Raw genomic sequence first — 16298 nt, forward strand, 5'->3', positions numbered from 1 at the left:
CCCAGTATTCATTCAGTATTGAAACACCAATCGCATAAACTGAGATCGGAAAAAGCAGCACCGCAACTTTCTTCATGCCGGTTACCAGCTATAGACATGGCAAAGACACCAACAAATTAAATTTTATTAAAATAGTGCTTTTTAATTAAAATGAATAAAGTAAATATTTAAAAGCTATAATTTTATTCATTCATTTCTTTTTCAATTAATCTTTCTTTACATTAGCCCTAAGAAAAAAAGAGAAAAAAATTACAAACAAGTATGTCCGAAGAGAAATTCTCAAAAAATACTCTCATACCACAAGTTTTCCATGGACCTTATCAAAGTCAACCCATAACACATATCCATATCCAGTGCGGTTAACTTGATTGTTGGATAAGCATTTTTTACACAACACGGACGAGGTATAGTCTATTCCAAATTTCACAGTTTCAAACATCCTTTTAAAATCTTGCAAGCAACAAATGAAAATGGAAATTTACAATAGAGGCCAGTTTTTGTGAACTCACCAGAGCGTTTGAACGGCAGTCATCTTCAATCAGCCGCTTTACAAACTTTGCTTCCAGTACATCTCTTATTTCAGATTTAGAAGATTAGGAAACCGGTGCTGCAAAAATGGAGCTAGCCGCAGCAAGGGAGTAAAAATAAGAGAAGAGTAAAGTGAGTTAATGACCTCTTATAAAATTTCTATAAACGAATATTTCTAGCATGTTTCCTAAAACTCCTTCTCTTAACACATATTTTTCACCTAGAACCTCTGCAAGGCGGGCAACAATTCTAATCAGGTATATACTCGCTTGTTATTACCCTGTACACTGAAACACACTTTGACGTACACAATACAAAAAAATGACAACAATGTACCTACATGGATATTCAGAGAACTTAATATTCCAACACAACTATCAAAGCCGATTTTTCGATGGGATCAGGTATGCTACAAACTACTTAGTCCTGTACTCTAGAGTTGAACTTAACTAGAGGACCAGGATGATGATAGTCATTGGCATCTATATCACTGTCATAGTATAGATCTGTGTTGTCATGGCCATCACCATAAACATCTTCACTGTTCTCCTCAATATCAGAAATTGCATCAAAATTACCCTGTGAATTCCAATCAGGCGGGAACGTCTTTTGCAAGGTTTCTGTAATTTCTCCGCCGGAGCTTTCAATCTTGCGTAAACATTTGGACCAGTGAACTGCAGTCCCCATGTCAACAGTGATTCCGAACTGTACCATTTCATTACAAATAGTAACAATACCCGTGTACATATATTCTTCAGCAACAGTCGCCCTCGACAGCAACGAAGTCATCAAACAGTGGTATACAGCTTTGTCAGGTTTTAACCCAGCCAGCTTCATCTCTTCAAAGCATTTTAGAGCTTTCTCCGGAAGGGAAGCACGTGCCCATCCATGTATCAATGTGGTATAGGTTCGAAGATTCGGTTTCACTCCGACCAATTCCATTTCGTGCATTGTTTTTGTTGCTCTCTGCAAACAAAACAAAAGATAAACTACTAAGATAACATTTAATATCTATTCCTTGAAGATTTATATATCAAACTTATCAATACACAAATCCCATGATATCGAAGTAGTGAACCATCATAGTACGATATATTGGGTAAAGAAACATGTGCAAATGTTTGACCATAGAAGATATAATTAATCTGGAAAAGAGAGTTAACTGTAATGCACTAACTAGTTTACCACAACAATCACAGAGATTAACTTATTCAAAGACTGAATGAGATTTCAAAACCTAGTAGATATGAGATTAAGATTTAATATGATAAGATAGGTTATGAGCTTTCGAGAGGCCCAATACTCTCCACACACAAGGATTCGTTTACAAATTAGCTGAATGCCCTAATTCTATCTTGACGCCCCTTTTTGTCTATCCCCCATCACAATTTCCCATTTTGCCCTCCTTTGGTTGTTATCCTCCATTTATCCCTTGACCCTCCTGGTTGACTGGTTGTGTGGCATTTACTGTTCTGCCCTTTCCCTTCTTTCTTGAATACGTTATTACCTTATTCGTGTTTGCTTGATTTATCACATTACCCCCTTCCCAAAGATTCACCTTGTCCTCAAGGTGGAAGGTAGGAAACTGATGCTGTATCACCTCCACATCTTCCCAGGTTGCTTCTGAAATTGGGGTATCTTTCCATTTCAACAGTGCTTCCCAACAAAGCTCACTGCCCTTTGTGACTTGTCGTACATTTAGTAGTTGATCAGGTTCCATCACAATTTCTAGTTCTGCAGATAGGTGAGCTGGTAAAATTGATGATTTCTCTGCCATGCCAATTGCTTGTTTTAACTGGGAAACGTGAAAGACCGGATGGATTTTGCTGTCCTCTGGCAATTCTAACTTGTAAGCAACTCTGCCCACTCTCTGAAGAACACGAAATGGCCCATAAAATCTGGCAGCTAGTTTTTCAAACGGCCTTTTTGCCAGAGAACGTTGACGATACGGTTGTAATTTGAGATAAACAAAATCATTTACACCAAATTCGACCTCACGTCGTTTAGAATCAGCCGCGTGCTTCATAACCTGTTGGGCCTTCATCAAATTCACCTGAAGATCATCCAGGATCGCATCTCTTTCTTGGAGCAATTCTTCCAAGCTGTTTACAGGTGTTTGTCCTGCCCCAAAGCGTATGATATGGGGGGGATCTCTGCCATACAAGATCTTGAAAGGACTGAACTTGGTTGAACAATGAGGGGCACTATTATAAGAGAACTCAGCCCATGGTAACCACTGTGCCCAGGTCTTAGGTTTGTTCCCCACAAAACAACGTAAATATGTCTCTAGAGATTTGTTTACTATTTCTGTCTGACCATCCGTTTGTGGATGGTACGACGTACTCTTCTTTAATTCTGTTCCATGTAGCTTGAACAGCTCCTTCCAAAATATACTTAGAAAAATTCGATCACGATCCGAGACAATCGACGTTGGGAAACCATGTAGTCGTACCACTTCTTTAATAAACACAGCTGCTATGGTTGCAGCATCAAAAGGGTGACGGATGCCAATGAAATGGGCGTATTTTGATAATCGATCCACCACAACTAATATGGCATTAACCCCTTTGGACAACGGCAATCCTTCTACGAAGTCCATTGACAATTCATCCCACACCCTTGTCGGTAGGGGTAATGGTTGTAGTAACCCAGCTGGAGATTGCTGGGATGCTTTTTGTTGTTGACACACCGTGCAACGTTGAACATAAAATGCCACATCCTTACGCATACCCATCCAATACCAGTCAGTTGCCAGGCGTAGATAAGTTTTTAAATCTCCTGAGTGTCCCCCCATCAATGAGTCGTGGTACTCTTTCAATAAGCTTGCACGTAGGGCTGATTTTCGTGGAACAACACAACGACCCTTGTAGAACAGACGTCCACCCACCACACTAAAATTCTTATGTTCTTTGTCACCCGAGTTCAGTTCTTTAATGATAGTTTGAATCTCTGTATCCTCTTCAATCTCTTTTAGCAACCTGCCCCATGACACCTCAGTGAGTGACACTAATGCATTTAACACTACCTCTCCGTTTTGTTTTCGCGAGAGTGCATCTGCAACTCTATTTGATGTGCCAGGCTTGAACTGAATCTCGAAATCGAACCCTAATAATTTGGTGACCCATCTTTGATACTCATGATTAACCTCCCGCTGTTGTGTAAGAAAACGCAGGCTTTGTTGGTCTGACCTGATGACAAAATGGCGTCCTAAAAGGTAATGCTTCCAGCGTTGAACAGCCATACAAATCGCGATTAATTCCTTCTCGTAAATTGATTTCTGTTGTGCCCGTACTCCCAACAATTTACTGAAATAAGCAACTGGCCTGTTATTTTGCATAAGTACCGCCCCAACACCAAAACCCGAAGCATCGGTTTCAACAACGAAATCCTGTTGGAAATTTGGCATAACTAGCACAGGGGGTTTGATCATTGCTTCTTTTAACAATTGGAACGAATCTGAAGCAGCCTCACTCCAACCGAAACAATCTTTTTTGAGTTGCTCAGTCAAGGGTCGTGCCAGTTGAGCATAGTTTGCCACGAATTTCCGATAGTATCCCGTTAACCCCAAAAACCCTCTTAACTCCCGTAAATTCTTTGGCGGAGACCACTCCATAATTGCTTGAACTTTATCTCCATCAACTGCCACTCCATCTTTTGAAACCACATGTCCCAAATACCCAATCTTACTCTTTCCAAATTCACATTTTTTGAAGTTTGCAAACAATGAATTCTCTGATAATTTTTGTAGTACCAGTTGTACGTGTTTCACATGCTCCATTTCACTGCTACTGTACACGAGAATGTCGTCAAAGAAGACTAATACGAATTTTCTCAAAAATGGGCGAAAAACATCGTTCATTAACGACTGGAATGTAGCAGGCCCGTTCATTAACCCAAACGGCATAACGAGGAATTCATAATGCCCGTCATGTGTTCGGAATGCTGTTTTATGTGTATCTTCAGGCCTGACCAGAATCTGATGATAGCCAGCCCGTAAATCAAGTTTTGAAAATACTGTAGCACCATGAAGCTCGTCTAATAACTCGTCAATAACAGGTATGGGATACTTGTCTGGAATAGTCTCCTTGTTTAGAGCCCGGTAGTCTACACAAAAACGCCAAGACCCGTCCTTCTTCTTGACGAGTAAAACTGGGCTTGAGTACGGACTAGTTGATGGCTTAATAATTCCAGCATCGAGCATTTCCTGAATTAAACGTTCTATCTCGTCTTTCTGACTTTGGGGATAGCGGTAGGGCCTTACTCCCACTGGATCACTACCTTTTCGAAGGACAATGGCATGCTCATGATTGCGACTCGGTGGAAGACCCCTTGGAATCTCAAACACCTGCCCATGTTTGTTAATAACTTCTGCTAAAAATTCAGGAATCACCTGTTTGTCCGTTGTTTCAGTTGACAACCCTTGCACCTTAGCCTCCATCCTACTGCACTCTACCCAGTAACCTCCTCCTTCTTTCCGTAAGACCCGTAGCATTGCTTTTAAGGAAATCCGGGAGCGTGTTAGTGTTGGATCCCCGACCAATGTCACTGGTTCCCCCCTCATCTCGAATTTCATAACTTGGGTTTTCCAATTTGTTAAAACCATTCCCAATTTTTCTAACCATTGTATTCCCAATATCACATCAGAACTTCCTAATTTCAGCGGTAAAAAATCCTCCACTACTTCAATACCCCCATCTAATTGCAGAATCACTGCTCGACACACTCCTTCTCCATGAATGGCCTCCCCATTACCAAGTGACACCCCAAAACCACCTGATTTAACAACTTGAATTCCAACGGAGGCCACAGTTTCCAAGGATATAAAATTGTGTGTGGCCCCAGGATCAATCATCACAACCACCTCATGATCCCCAATCAACCCCTTTAATTTCATTGTTTTTGGATTAGAGAGTCCTATAACAGAATTCAGAGATACCTCAGTCACTAGCTCTTCAGTTGGTGATGGTGGATTGTCACTTTCGTCGCCATCCGTTTCCCCTTCTTCGTCCTCGATTAGCATTACACTCAATTCTCTCTTTTTGCACCTATGTCCAACCATCCATTTAGCATCACACCGGTAGCATAGTCCTTTAGCTCGTTTCTCTTGCAACTCCTTTTCCGTCAACCTCTTCACTTCTCCTACTGTATGTGTGGTTGAAACAATGGAGTTAGGAGACTGTACTGAAGCCTGAGATTCCGGAGATCGAAGACTCCAATTTCGAATTATTGATGGACTAGTTTGGGACCCCATTCCAAACGGAGTTACTGCTGTTGAACCTCTACTGTATGTGGAAACTGATCCTGTCCTGAATGAATTCACTACGCTTTTTCGCACATTTGAAATTTGTAGCTTCTCTTCAACACGAACAGCTAACTCCATAGCCTGCTCCAAACTCATTGGATGGAGCAGTCGTACCTCAGCCTTAATCTCATCCTTTAACCCATTTATGAAATGCCCCTTCAACATATCTTCAGACACTTGTTCTAATGGAGCTGCGGTCTCGATGAATTTACGCCTGTATTCATTCACCGTCGACGTTTGAGTCGTCGCGAGCCATTGTTCGTATAGTGATCCCCCACTCATTGAACGAAACTGCCTCAGTATAAACACCTTCAAATCATTCCATCTTCTAATTGGATGCCTTTTATTTTCCCACTGATACCATCTCAAAGCGTCCCCATCCATGGCAACTGCTACTGCCTCCAACATCTCAGCCTCCGTTAACTTATAAAAATTGAAATACCTTTCTACCCGGAGTATCCACCCGTCCGGATCTGTGCCATCAAAGATTGGCATATCTAATTTCCTGTATCTCCAATTTCCACTTCCCCCACTAGGACCTCCTCCAGATCCACCACCAACATTTCCTCCTGCAAAACTTCGAGCACCCACACCCAACCCTGTTTCATTCAACCCAAAAACTCCATTCCCCAGACCCATTAACCCCGACTCCAGATTATTCACACTTCCTTCACCCACTTCCGGAATTGGTACTTGAAACGCATTCAAACCAGTAATAGCAGAACGTACCTCGTTTTGGAATTTAAGTTGCTCGTTTCTCATCGTGTTGATTAGAGACTCATGATACTCCCTACTCCGACTGACCCGCCCTTCTAATCTTCCTGCAACAGCTTCGACATCGGCACTCAGTTTTTTTGTCACTTTTCCTTGCCCTTCCATCAAAACTTCGGTCAAAGAGTGGCGCATAGCTTCCATTCCTTTTTCAACCGCCTTCTCAACCATCCCTTGTATTGACTCTTCCAGATCTACGAGTTTTGCTTCCATCGCTTCCAACCGTTGCACCGTTGTGGGAGGACCCATTCGATCTCAATGCTCTGATACCACTTGTAATGCACTAACTAGTTTACCACAACAATCACAGAGATTAACTTATTCAAAGACTGAATGAGATTTCAAAACCTAGTAGATATGAGATTAAGATTTAATATGATAAGATAGGTTATGAGCTTTCGAGAGGCCCAATACTCTCCACACACAAGGATTCGTTTACAAATTAGCTGAATGCCCTAATTCTATCTTGACGCCCCTTTTTGTCTATCCCCCATCACAATTTCCCATTTTGCCCTCCTTTGGTTGTTATCCTCCATTTATCCCTTGACCCTCCTGGTTGACTGGTTGTGTGGCATTTACTGTTCTGCCCTTTCCCTTCTTTCTTGAATACGTTATTACCTTATTCGTGTTTGCTTGATTTATCACATTAACTTCCTTATTTAATAAAACCACTATCAGAATTTAGAATTTTCACGGAGCATGATAAAAGACTTTTTTAGGTTGGATTGACACGAGAAGTATTTGCACCATCCACCCTCTTTAAATAATATATTTTTCTACAACACCATAAATAGCGGATACTAAAGCTGTGGCCAATACCCTCGCAACACTTAACTCTTAATTCCGAACCATATGAAATGTGATTAACGTTCATTTATAAAATCCCAAACAAAAAGTAGTCACAGAACTAATAAGACTTCCCTACTAAATGAATTTAATAGAACAAACATGAAAAAACAACTTATTTTACAGCAATTTAGGACAGGATATTGAATAAGTACGAATACCCAACAATTCTTTACCTTCAAGTCCTATCATAAGAATTTTGTTTAAACTCTAACGTCCAATACCGAAATCCTACACAGAAACTAGGCACCAGAAACCATTCAGACTTCCCTACTGGATGAATTTATAATGACAAACGTGAAAACAAAATTATGTCTAGTAGTTTGTAGTTGCGTCCAAGTCAAACTCAATAAGAATTATTAGGAACGAGAATGAAATTGCTCCAACACAACAGAATCAAAAGGCACAGCAAATGCATATAGTAGTTAGTAGTCAGTGAGTAAGCCAATAACAATCATGGAAGGTATACCAGCATGTCTCCTGCTTTGCAGCAAGCATTGATGAATGATGTGTAAGTATGGATATCTGGTTGAACCCCTTCTTCTTTCATTTGTTGAATCAGATCGGACGCTTCCCAGACATCACCTCTTCTAGCCCATCTACAGGAAAAATTAAATCATCACAATAATTCTTAACAATTAATAATATGAAATACTTACCCATCTATTAGTATGTTGTAGACGAAGGTATTTTTAGGGATCTTTCTAGCAGCCATTTCTTTTGTTACAGCTAAAGCACTTTGCATCCTGCCTGACTTGCAACATGCCTTGAGTAAGGCCTCATACGTGTATACATCAAGCCGTAGACCCTCATCTTTAAGCTTGGTGAAGTATTCAAAGGCTCTTCCAGTGTCGCCAGCTGAAGCATAACCGTGCATAATAGTCGTGTATGTATGCTCATTGGGACTAATGCCTGCCAGAATCATCTCATCTACTACTTCTACTGCTCTATCCATCTATAAGAAATATACGATAAAGAAAAATTTATACACTTCTGTTCATACTGAGAGTATGATACATTTCAGTGGCGTGGGAACCAATGACTAAATACATAAGAAAAATTATAAATGATCATTGAAAATATTCATCCAACTGCTATTCAATGCAGATGACCAGTGATCATGTCAAGAAAGGTTAAAATATACAAGTCATCTAAAATTGTATATGCAAGTACTACATTGCATTAAGAAAATGTAACTGGCGATTTTAGTGGCCCTCAAATTGAGAAATATGATTTTGTGAAGTAACAGCTGTAACAAAAGATATACAAAACTTTGGGAATTTCATTCATAATTTATGCCCAAGAAAATGAACAATTCTATCAACAATATATCTTCAACAGCATAGTAAATATGAAAATATTATGCATCACCGTGTTATTGGAGTATAACGATCAGTGATCACCAATAGTTTTATACGAAAGGTGCATTATATGACTGCAGGTTAGCACAACAGTATCTGGGATGAGGGTGAACTGCAATATGGAATGAGAGATCCAGTTGGCAGTTCCATAGCACAACCACAGATCATGTAACATTATTCAGCAGACTGTCCTTGAAAGGCACATTATGCTACTAAATATGTGGGTAGATATTTGGCTTCACACACTAATCTTTACATCAACAGAAATCAATTCTACTACCATTCCCTAAGGTAATTGCTGCTCCTAAACAATTATGCATGTATGTCTTACAAACAGGATCCCGTATAATAATTGAAAAGATAGGACAAAATTTTAACATGCCTACTATATCTAATCCAGGCAGATTATTACCTGATGCTTCTCGACTAAACCAAGAACAAGAGCATTAAAAGTGTGGACAGTTGGAACACATCCATTGCTTCTCATTATATCAAATATTTCCTGGGCTCTTCTCATCTCTCCAGCTCTTGCGTATCCATGTATGATTGGCAAAAACGTCCGTGATGTTGGCCTATGCCTCTCTTTCTGCATTTGTTCAACAGTGCGAATGGCACGATCCATTTTACCCATGCCACAGAATGCCCTAATGATATTATTGTATAGTACAACATCCGGCTTTAAACCATCTCCGAGCACATCTTCAAAAACAGCAAATACATTTGCCCAATCCTTTACTTTTATAAATCCGTTGATTAACATGGAATAGGTCTTAATGTTATGCTTTACACCAGTCTCTCTCATCTTTTCGCTGACCTCAAAAGCTTTGGAAAGTTTTCCTATCTGGAGAAGTGTATGCAAGTTGGCATATCATGAAGTTCTATTTTTATAGATTGATAAGTTAAAAAGATTAAAAAATAAAATAAAACAAACACGTAATCATGTAATAAATTTACATAAATGCTGAGAAAAATAGCTAAAGTTATTTAAAATCCACTACAAAGCTGCAACATTCTTATTAAGGATGTTCCGAAACCAAGCTAGCTAAGAATCTTTGCTATAACTGAAAAGTGTCAGTTTCTTGACATGATAGCACTGATAGGTTACTAAATATATCTATATAAAACTAAAATGGACCTGGTTGATAATTTTGTTCTCAAGATCCAAACTCATCCAAGACATCAAAGTTTTGCGTTACTGAGGGATGGCTAGTGCCCAAATGAGAAATTTGAACAGGTCCAAAATTGGGGAATGGTTTATACAAAACTAAATAACATTTCTACAAGCTACTGTTTTCTTTATAGTTAGAAATTAAACAACATGGTCAATCTAATTCAGATTTCAATGCCCAACCTATTCCAAGCTAACACTTCTGTTGTCCAACAGAAATTAAAAAAAAAAAGAATATATATCAAGAAACTATTGAATTAAAGAGAGAGCTAAGGAACATAACAAACAATATAAGGTATTACATGCAATAAAGATTTTGCCTTGTAACTTAAATCTTTTATAGAAAAGATTGAAATGAAATTGACCTTTGTATAAAGATTAATAAGGCATCCATAGCTGATTACTGAAGGTGTGAAGCCACATTCCTGCAGAAAGAGATAAATGTCGGTACCCCTACCAGTGAAAAGTAAAAACATTACTGATGTCTGTTACCAACCATAAGCTTTTCTAGCAAGATTTAAAAATACAAATTGATTTTAGCATAACTTCTAGGATAGAACCTTTAGGTAATTAGATGTCAAACTGTACAGGCAAAGAATGCCAGACAGTCAGTTTCCACAGAAATATTCAACTCAAAATTTTTCAGGTACTCATTACCAAGGACAGTCATTGTTTTTTGTCATGTTTCCGACCTAGCAAACTGTTTTGTGTATAAAACTACTTCATTTTTAATGTTAGTAACTTTAATATAATCCATTTCTACTGCATTCTACCGCAAATTGTAATAAATGCTCATCGTATTCATTTAATATTCAACATGGTATAATTGATGTTCAAAGCTTAAAGCTGAAAATCTGGTGGAGCAAGAATCAGCCAGAGAGAGGCTTAGTTATTGTTCCGGACTGCTGGCACAATAACAGAGGAAATATTGTGTAAAAGTAGAAATACAGGAAGCAGCGTGATCTAAAAGCTGACAGCAGTAGTCAAGTATTATTAGAAAATCCAGTTCAGTAACAATTAATTCATTAATCTGTGCATGTAGTGAAAAGCGAGAAATTTCTAGTAACAAAAATTGGAATGTTTATAACCACAAGCACTAATATATACCAAGATACAATCTCGGACTTAAAACATGTTCCTTTAGTTAACCAGAAACTAACTTCTTTACCCTTGACCTTCATATTTTCCTCGGATGATCCTGAACTGCCTTCTTTCTAATTTTTCTCGTTTTCATCATCTTATTTTAGTAATATGATTTTTGCTATAGGTTTTTCAAGCTTAAACTATAAAGCCTTATAAACAAATAATCAGATTCACACAACGCAAACACATATATTGTTAAGATGGATTCCACTTCAATCTGGGGCATGTGATATTTTGTATCACTACGAGTGGAGGTTCAATTCAATATTCTACAGCTGTATTATAAATTAAAACTAGACAACAAGCTTTCAGATTCTTACTTTCAGTCTCTCAAACACAACTAGACATTTCTCTTCATTACCAATTATTGTATAACCACCCATCATAGTGTGGTATATGTCAATAGGAACATCAATACCCTCTTCTTCCATCTCCCTCACCAAGGATTCGGCACGATCCATATTGCATCTCTGGCTGTCATAAGGATGAAGTAACAAAAAATATTAAATTAATAATTGACGCCTACTAGCACGGGCAGCCACAAAATAAGAGTCAGGCTTTGTCAATAAAGGGAAGAAAAACAAAAAATAGAGATTCGACATACAATGTCATCTATTTGTCGGGAAAAACTAGATTAATCGCATACAATTGAAAACAAACAAAAGAAAAATCTCTCCAATGTAAAACTGAAACTGGAATAAAAAAAAAGTTGAGTAATCTTAGTGATTTGGTTAACTACGCAAAATTCTATTATGTATGAATCAAACATTATAGAGAAGAGAAACACAAGATCTACAAGAAATCTATAAAGATTACAACAAATCTCCACCTCACAATACTCTCTGATACAATGACCTTAGAGGAACTATTTCCTAGCTTTGTATTATCAGTACTATACTCTCTAAAACAATGACCTTAGAGGAAACTTATTTTCCCAGCTTTGTATTATCAGTAATAATTATCTAACTCAAAATACTCCCTAGACAACTGAACCCTAGTTGTCTCCTTTTATAAAACTATCTTATCTCTCTAATTTACAATGTATTTTTTTAATCAAAGTCTTTATAAATAAAACCCCATTTGCTAATGTATGGGCTCAAACATATGAGGCCCATATACATCAGTAAAACCAATATAGAATTACTTATAATAATTTGTAGGTCAAGACCCCTGAACTACGAGTCTGAGCCCTTGAGGTAAAACTAAAGGTGGCTGCTAGGCTCAGGATCCCCGAGGGTCTGGGCCTCTGACTCAGAAAGACATAAATGATTCCAAAATCTAGACAGGATCCTGAAGTGGCTATGCTCTGAACAAGATAAAGATACGACTGGATTTACCTAATAATGCATATGAAACTAAAAATCTCAAGGTATATGACCACACAAAATGCAGCAGTGATGATTATGGTCTTAAACAAACAAACTAGGTTATAAGGATTACGGAAGTTTGTGAAGTTATTCATATGCCTTTCCAGTTTTCACTCAACTAGTGTACTACGCAGCTCTCCCTAATGTCTTATGTCTTAGCAGCACTACTAAGCATGCATATATATTTCATCACACATGTAAACTACTTAATGTTTCCAATCTCTTACAAATATAATTAGCTCTATAACACAAGTCAAAATGCCAGCATGTTGTCCGAAATCTAGTGCCTGATGCATTTGAAAAACAGATGCATTGACTTGAATTAACAATACTAAGGAAAGAAAGCAGACCAGTGAGCATATATTATGTTTCCGTATATGATGGCATTCAAATGTCTTTGAGTCTCTTTGGCCTCCTTAAACCATTTATCAGCAGCACTGAAAAGAGAAAAGGAGACTACATAATAAGAAGAGTGATTTGTCTTCTATCGACACATTATACATTAATAAAGTATCACATTGAAGGACTTCGCAAAAATAGCTACGAATAGCAATTTAGGGAAACAAGTCGCCAAGGCATCTTATTCATACAAACCAGAGAGCTCACTCGGAAAGAAACTATACATTCCTCGATATCAGCTGATATTCAACCATATCCCATCTGGTGCACCCCAACCCAAAAATTTGTACCGATGAAAGGAAAGTAAAAAATTAAGGCAAAACCGACTTTGTTTCAACTTGTTCAACTCTCAAAAAACAGTTTCAAGTTTGAACTTAAACAACTGGACCATATATCAGACAGAGGTGGGCAGGTTACAAGTGCAAAGAGCCACTGTTAATGTTAACAATGACTAGATCACTGATTGGTCTGACATTCTCCCTTTTCCTTTACACTGTGTCCGAGAAACTTTATTTTAAAAGAAAAGAATAGAAAGGCAAATAATTTATTTCTACAGCTTGTTCTTGAATGATTTGTTTTAAAGGAAAGGAAAAGAAAGTGGAAGAAATGGGAATAAGTTATTTATATATCTGTCTTCAGGATTTTCCTCCCAGATATGAAAAGATTAGGAGAGAAAGGAAAATAACTCATTTTCTATTCGTTTCTTTCCTAAATTTGGGGACACATCGTCGAGGCATCGAAACTAATAGTTACAAGTGGAAACTCACTCATAACTACTTGTGGATATAAATCACTTTTACAGACTCCCGGGCCTCCATGATGCTCAATCATCTAACTCCATTATAGTGATAGATCAAATCAAGATAAAAAAAAAATGAAAGGCATGAATGATGTTTTAAATATAGAGCAACATAAACTGTCATACTCAGCATATTGCTTTACTTACTCGGTGTCGGCGACTCTAGCAAATCCTCCTACAAGAATGCTGTAAGTTACCAAACTCATTTCAATTCCTTCATCCTTCATTTTTCTAACACAAGATAGTGCTTCGTCCATGTCTCTACTTACTGCATAAGCGTGTATTAGGCTGCATAAAATAATTAGTTTAATATTAAAAAAAAAAATCAAATCTTTTTTAGTTGGATGAAAAAATTCTTCAAAAGTACTAATATGCACAAAATTATACTTTAAAGTACTTATTTCCCCAATGGCTGCATGCAAAGATTCTTTATAACTACGAACTAGTTACATACTATGAAACGAATTGTATATAAAGCGCAAAGTTCATCTTCAAATTTTTAAACCATATAATAAAAAAAAATGTATTAGCTCGGTTCTGACTAAATATTAACAGAAAGACTAGCAGTAAAAACTAGAATTGAATATGACCCCAAGAAAATGTGAATATGGCAACTATCTTAAACTCTTACCACAAAACAATTATTCTTAAAGAAGTAAATAGAAATGACATGAAATAGAGGTTTTACTTGGTATATACATATAAATTTGGCTCTATTCCTCTAGCCCGCATGCTCTCAAAAGATTCACGTGCACGATGTATGTCTCCTCTTCTTGCATAATATTTCACCATCAATCCAAACTCTTTTCTGGAAGGCTACAAAGTTAAAAGCTTTAGAGTAGAAAATAAAAATAAAATGTTCCTAAAGAAATGACTTGGGGGAGAATAGAATATGATAGAGAAAATAAGGATTTTGGTAATGTTGGAAAAAGTAAAAGCTTGCAGATATGTCAAAATGTTAATGCTAGAATCAAGATTTTTATGTAGATTATAAAAAATGTTAACAGAAGAGTCAAAAACTTCAGGGGTATGTTATATTTGTACAAGTACAGAGTGCAAAATGAAATTGTACGAACAGGCAACAGTTAGTTTAGTATTTGTTTTGTGAGAAAAAATCATATTCTTTAGTGCTAAAGCATACACATACATGTAATTTAATTAATTATAATCTAATAGGAGCGTAATGGAAGCAAGATTCAATATTTGAATAGAATTGTAAACAAAAACAAGTGTTGAGGGATGGAGTACCTTGTCAATCCTTTGAAAAGCTTTGACAACAGCCTGCCAATTGTCAGGCTGAGTTTCAATAATTCTTTTAAAATCCAGCCTGGAAGTGTGGCGATGTTGATGCCATTTGGAGCTAAAGTCGAGAGCATCATCCCCTCCTACCCACCTATCCCTGTCTAGCGCTCTGGCCTTGGTTTTCCTCCCATCATCAAGCTTAACAGTCAAAATCCTACCATGAAAATCGACACCGTCAAAGTGGACGGCCTTGAAAGCAGAAGTAGCAGCATTTGGACCTCCATAAATAACAAAACCAAAGCCTAAATTCCTGTGAGTATGATTATAGGCTTTAATCAAGATAACGTTTTTAATAGGCCCGAATTGCCTGAAATATTCAGCAAACTCATTTTTCTTAATCCAGGCTGGCAAATTGCCAACAAAAATCTTCCCTTGCTGCTTGAATTCTGGTTCGACCTCATTCCTACAATCATTATCATTTTCTTCTAATAGCGGGGGAGGAGGAGGGGGATTGAGTTTACTGGTTAACCAGAGGTGATTGGTGATGGTGTTGTGTGGAGGGGGATGTAAGTTAGCACTAGTAGTAGTGCTTGGTTTATTGTTGTTGTTGTTAATTACGAGGAGTTTGAGTGGGTTTTGAGAGGGTTTAGGATTAGTTTTCTTAGGTTTGGGATTATTAGTATTAGGTTTATTGTTGTGTTCACTAGGACGACGGAGATTGTTTGAAATTGAGGAGGAGGCAGCGGTGCCGATGCGTTTGTGTTGTAGAAGGGAAGAGTGGGGGGAGTAACAACAGTAGGAGGAATGTGTGGCGTAAGAGGACGACGATGTTGTAAACATTTTATCCATCCTCAACCCCCCCCCCCCCCTCTCTATTTAAATAATTTCTCAGCACATTATTTTTTCTTTTTATATATGTATAATGTATTATTAAAACGGTATTAGATACCTTATTTTCTCGTAAACCTCGATTTTAACTTATCCCAAGAGTTTTGAGATTAGATAATTATTGTAATTTATATGATCCTAATTAATAGAAAGAATAAAAATATATTATTATAACAAAAATATTTGAAATTCGTTTGCATCGGATCATTTCGGGGTCGGGGAGTACTATCTCCACCCATGATCCCCGAACATCTTGAATGTTAAACAGGGATTCTTTTCATCACCGATCGCCACCGGAACGGGAATTTTCCTGAGGATGTGCGGAATATTTAAAAATAATAATTTTATATTTTTAGTATATTTTTTAAATAAAATACAGTCTACTAATTCGTAATATATAAAAACATTGATAATATCTCATATTTTTAATATTAAATCATATTAAAATCAATTTATAATGTAAATGAATGACAAATTAAAAATA

At 37.4% G+C, this 16298-nt stretch overlaps 1 protein-coding gene across 1 annotated transcript; it reads right to left on the reverse strand.

The window, feature by feature from the left end:
* Nucleotides 1–276: 276 nt before the first annotated feature.
* Nucleotides 277–15783, reverse strand: LOC141677170 (uncharacterized). The gene is made up of 10 exons (XM_074482940.1): nt 14933–15783; nt 14373–14500; nt 13832–13972; nt 12837–12923; nt 11440–11593; nt 10342–10401; nt 9221–9649; nt 8107–8402; nt 7917–8046; nt 277–1494 (listed from the first exon to the last, which is right to left on the reverse strand). The coding sequence occupies exons 1-10, from the start codon at nt 15773–15775 to the stop codon at nt 949–951; spliced, it is 2814 nt and encodes a 937-aa protein (XP_074339041.1). The 5' UTR covers nt 15776–15783; the 3' UTR covers nt 277–948.
* Nucleotides 15784–16298: the final 515 nt, after the last annotated feature.

Source organism: Apium graveolens, chromosome 8 (genome assembly GCF_009905375.1).
Source record: "Apium graveolens cultivar Ventura chromosome 8, ASM990537v1, whole genome shotgun sequence".
Taxonomy (NCBI): Eukaryota; Viridiplantae; Streptophyta; class Magnoliopsida; order Apiales; family Apiaceae; genus Apium; species Apium graveolens.

Excerpts from the sequence above, each read along its gene's own strand:
- LOC141677170 (XM_074482940.1), bottom strand. The coding sequence starts at position 15,775 with ATGGATAAAATGTTTACAACATCGTCGTCCTCTTACGCCACACATTCC. Across the intron at positions 12,924-13,831 it reads GCTAGAGTCGCCGACACCGA|TGCTGCTGATAAATGGTTTA; the intron begins GTAAGTAAAGCA and ends TTCTCTTTTCAG. Across the intron at positions 10,402-11,439 it reads TTGTGTTTGAGAGACTGAAA|GAATGTGGCTTCACACCTTC; the intron begins GTAAGAATCTGA and ends CTCTTTCTGCAG.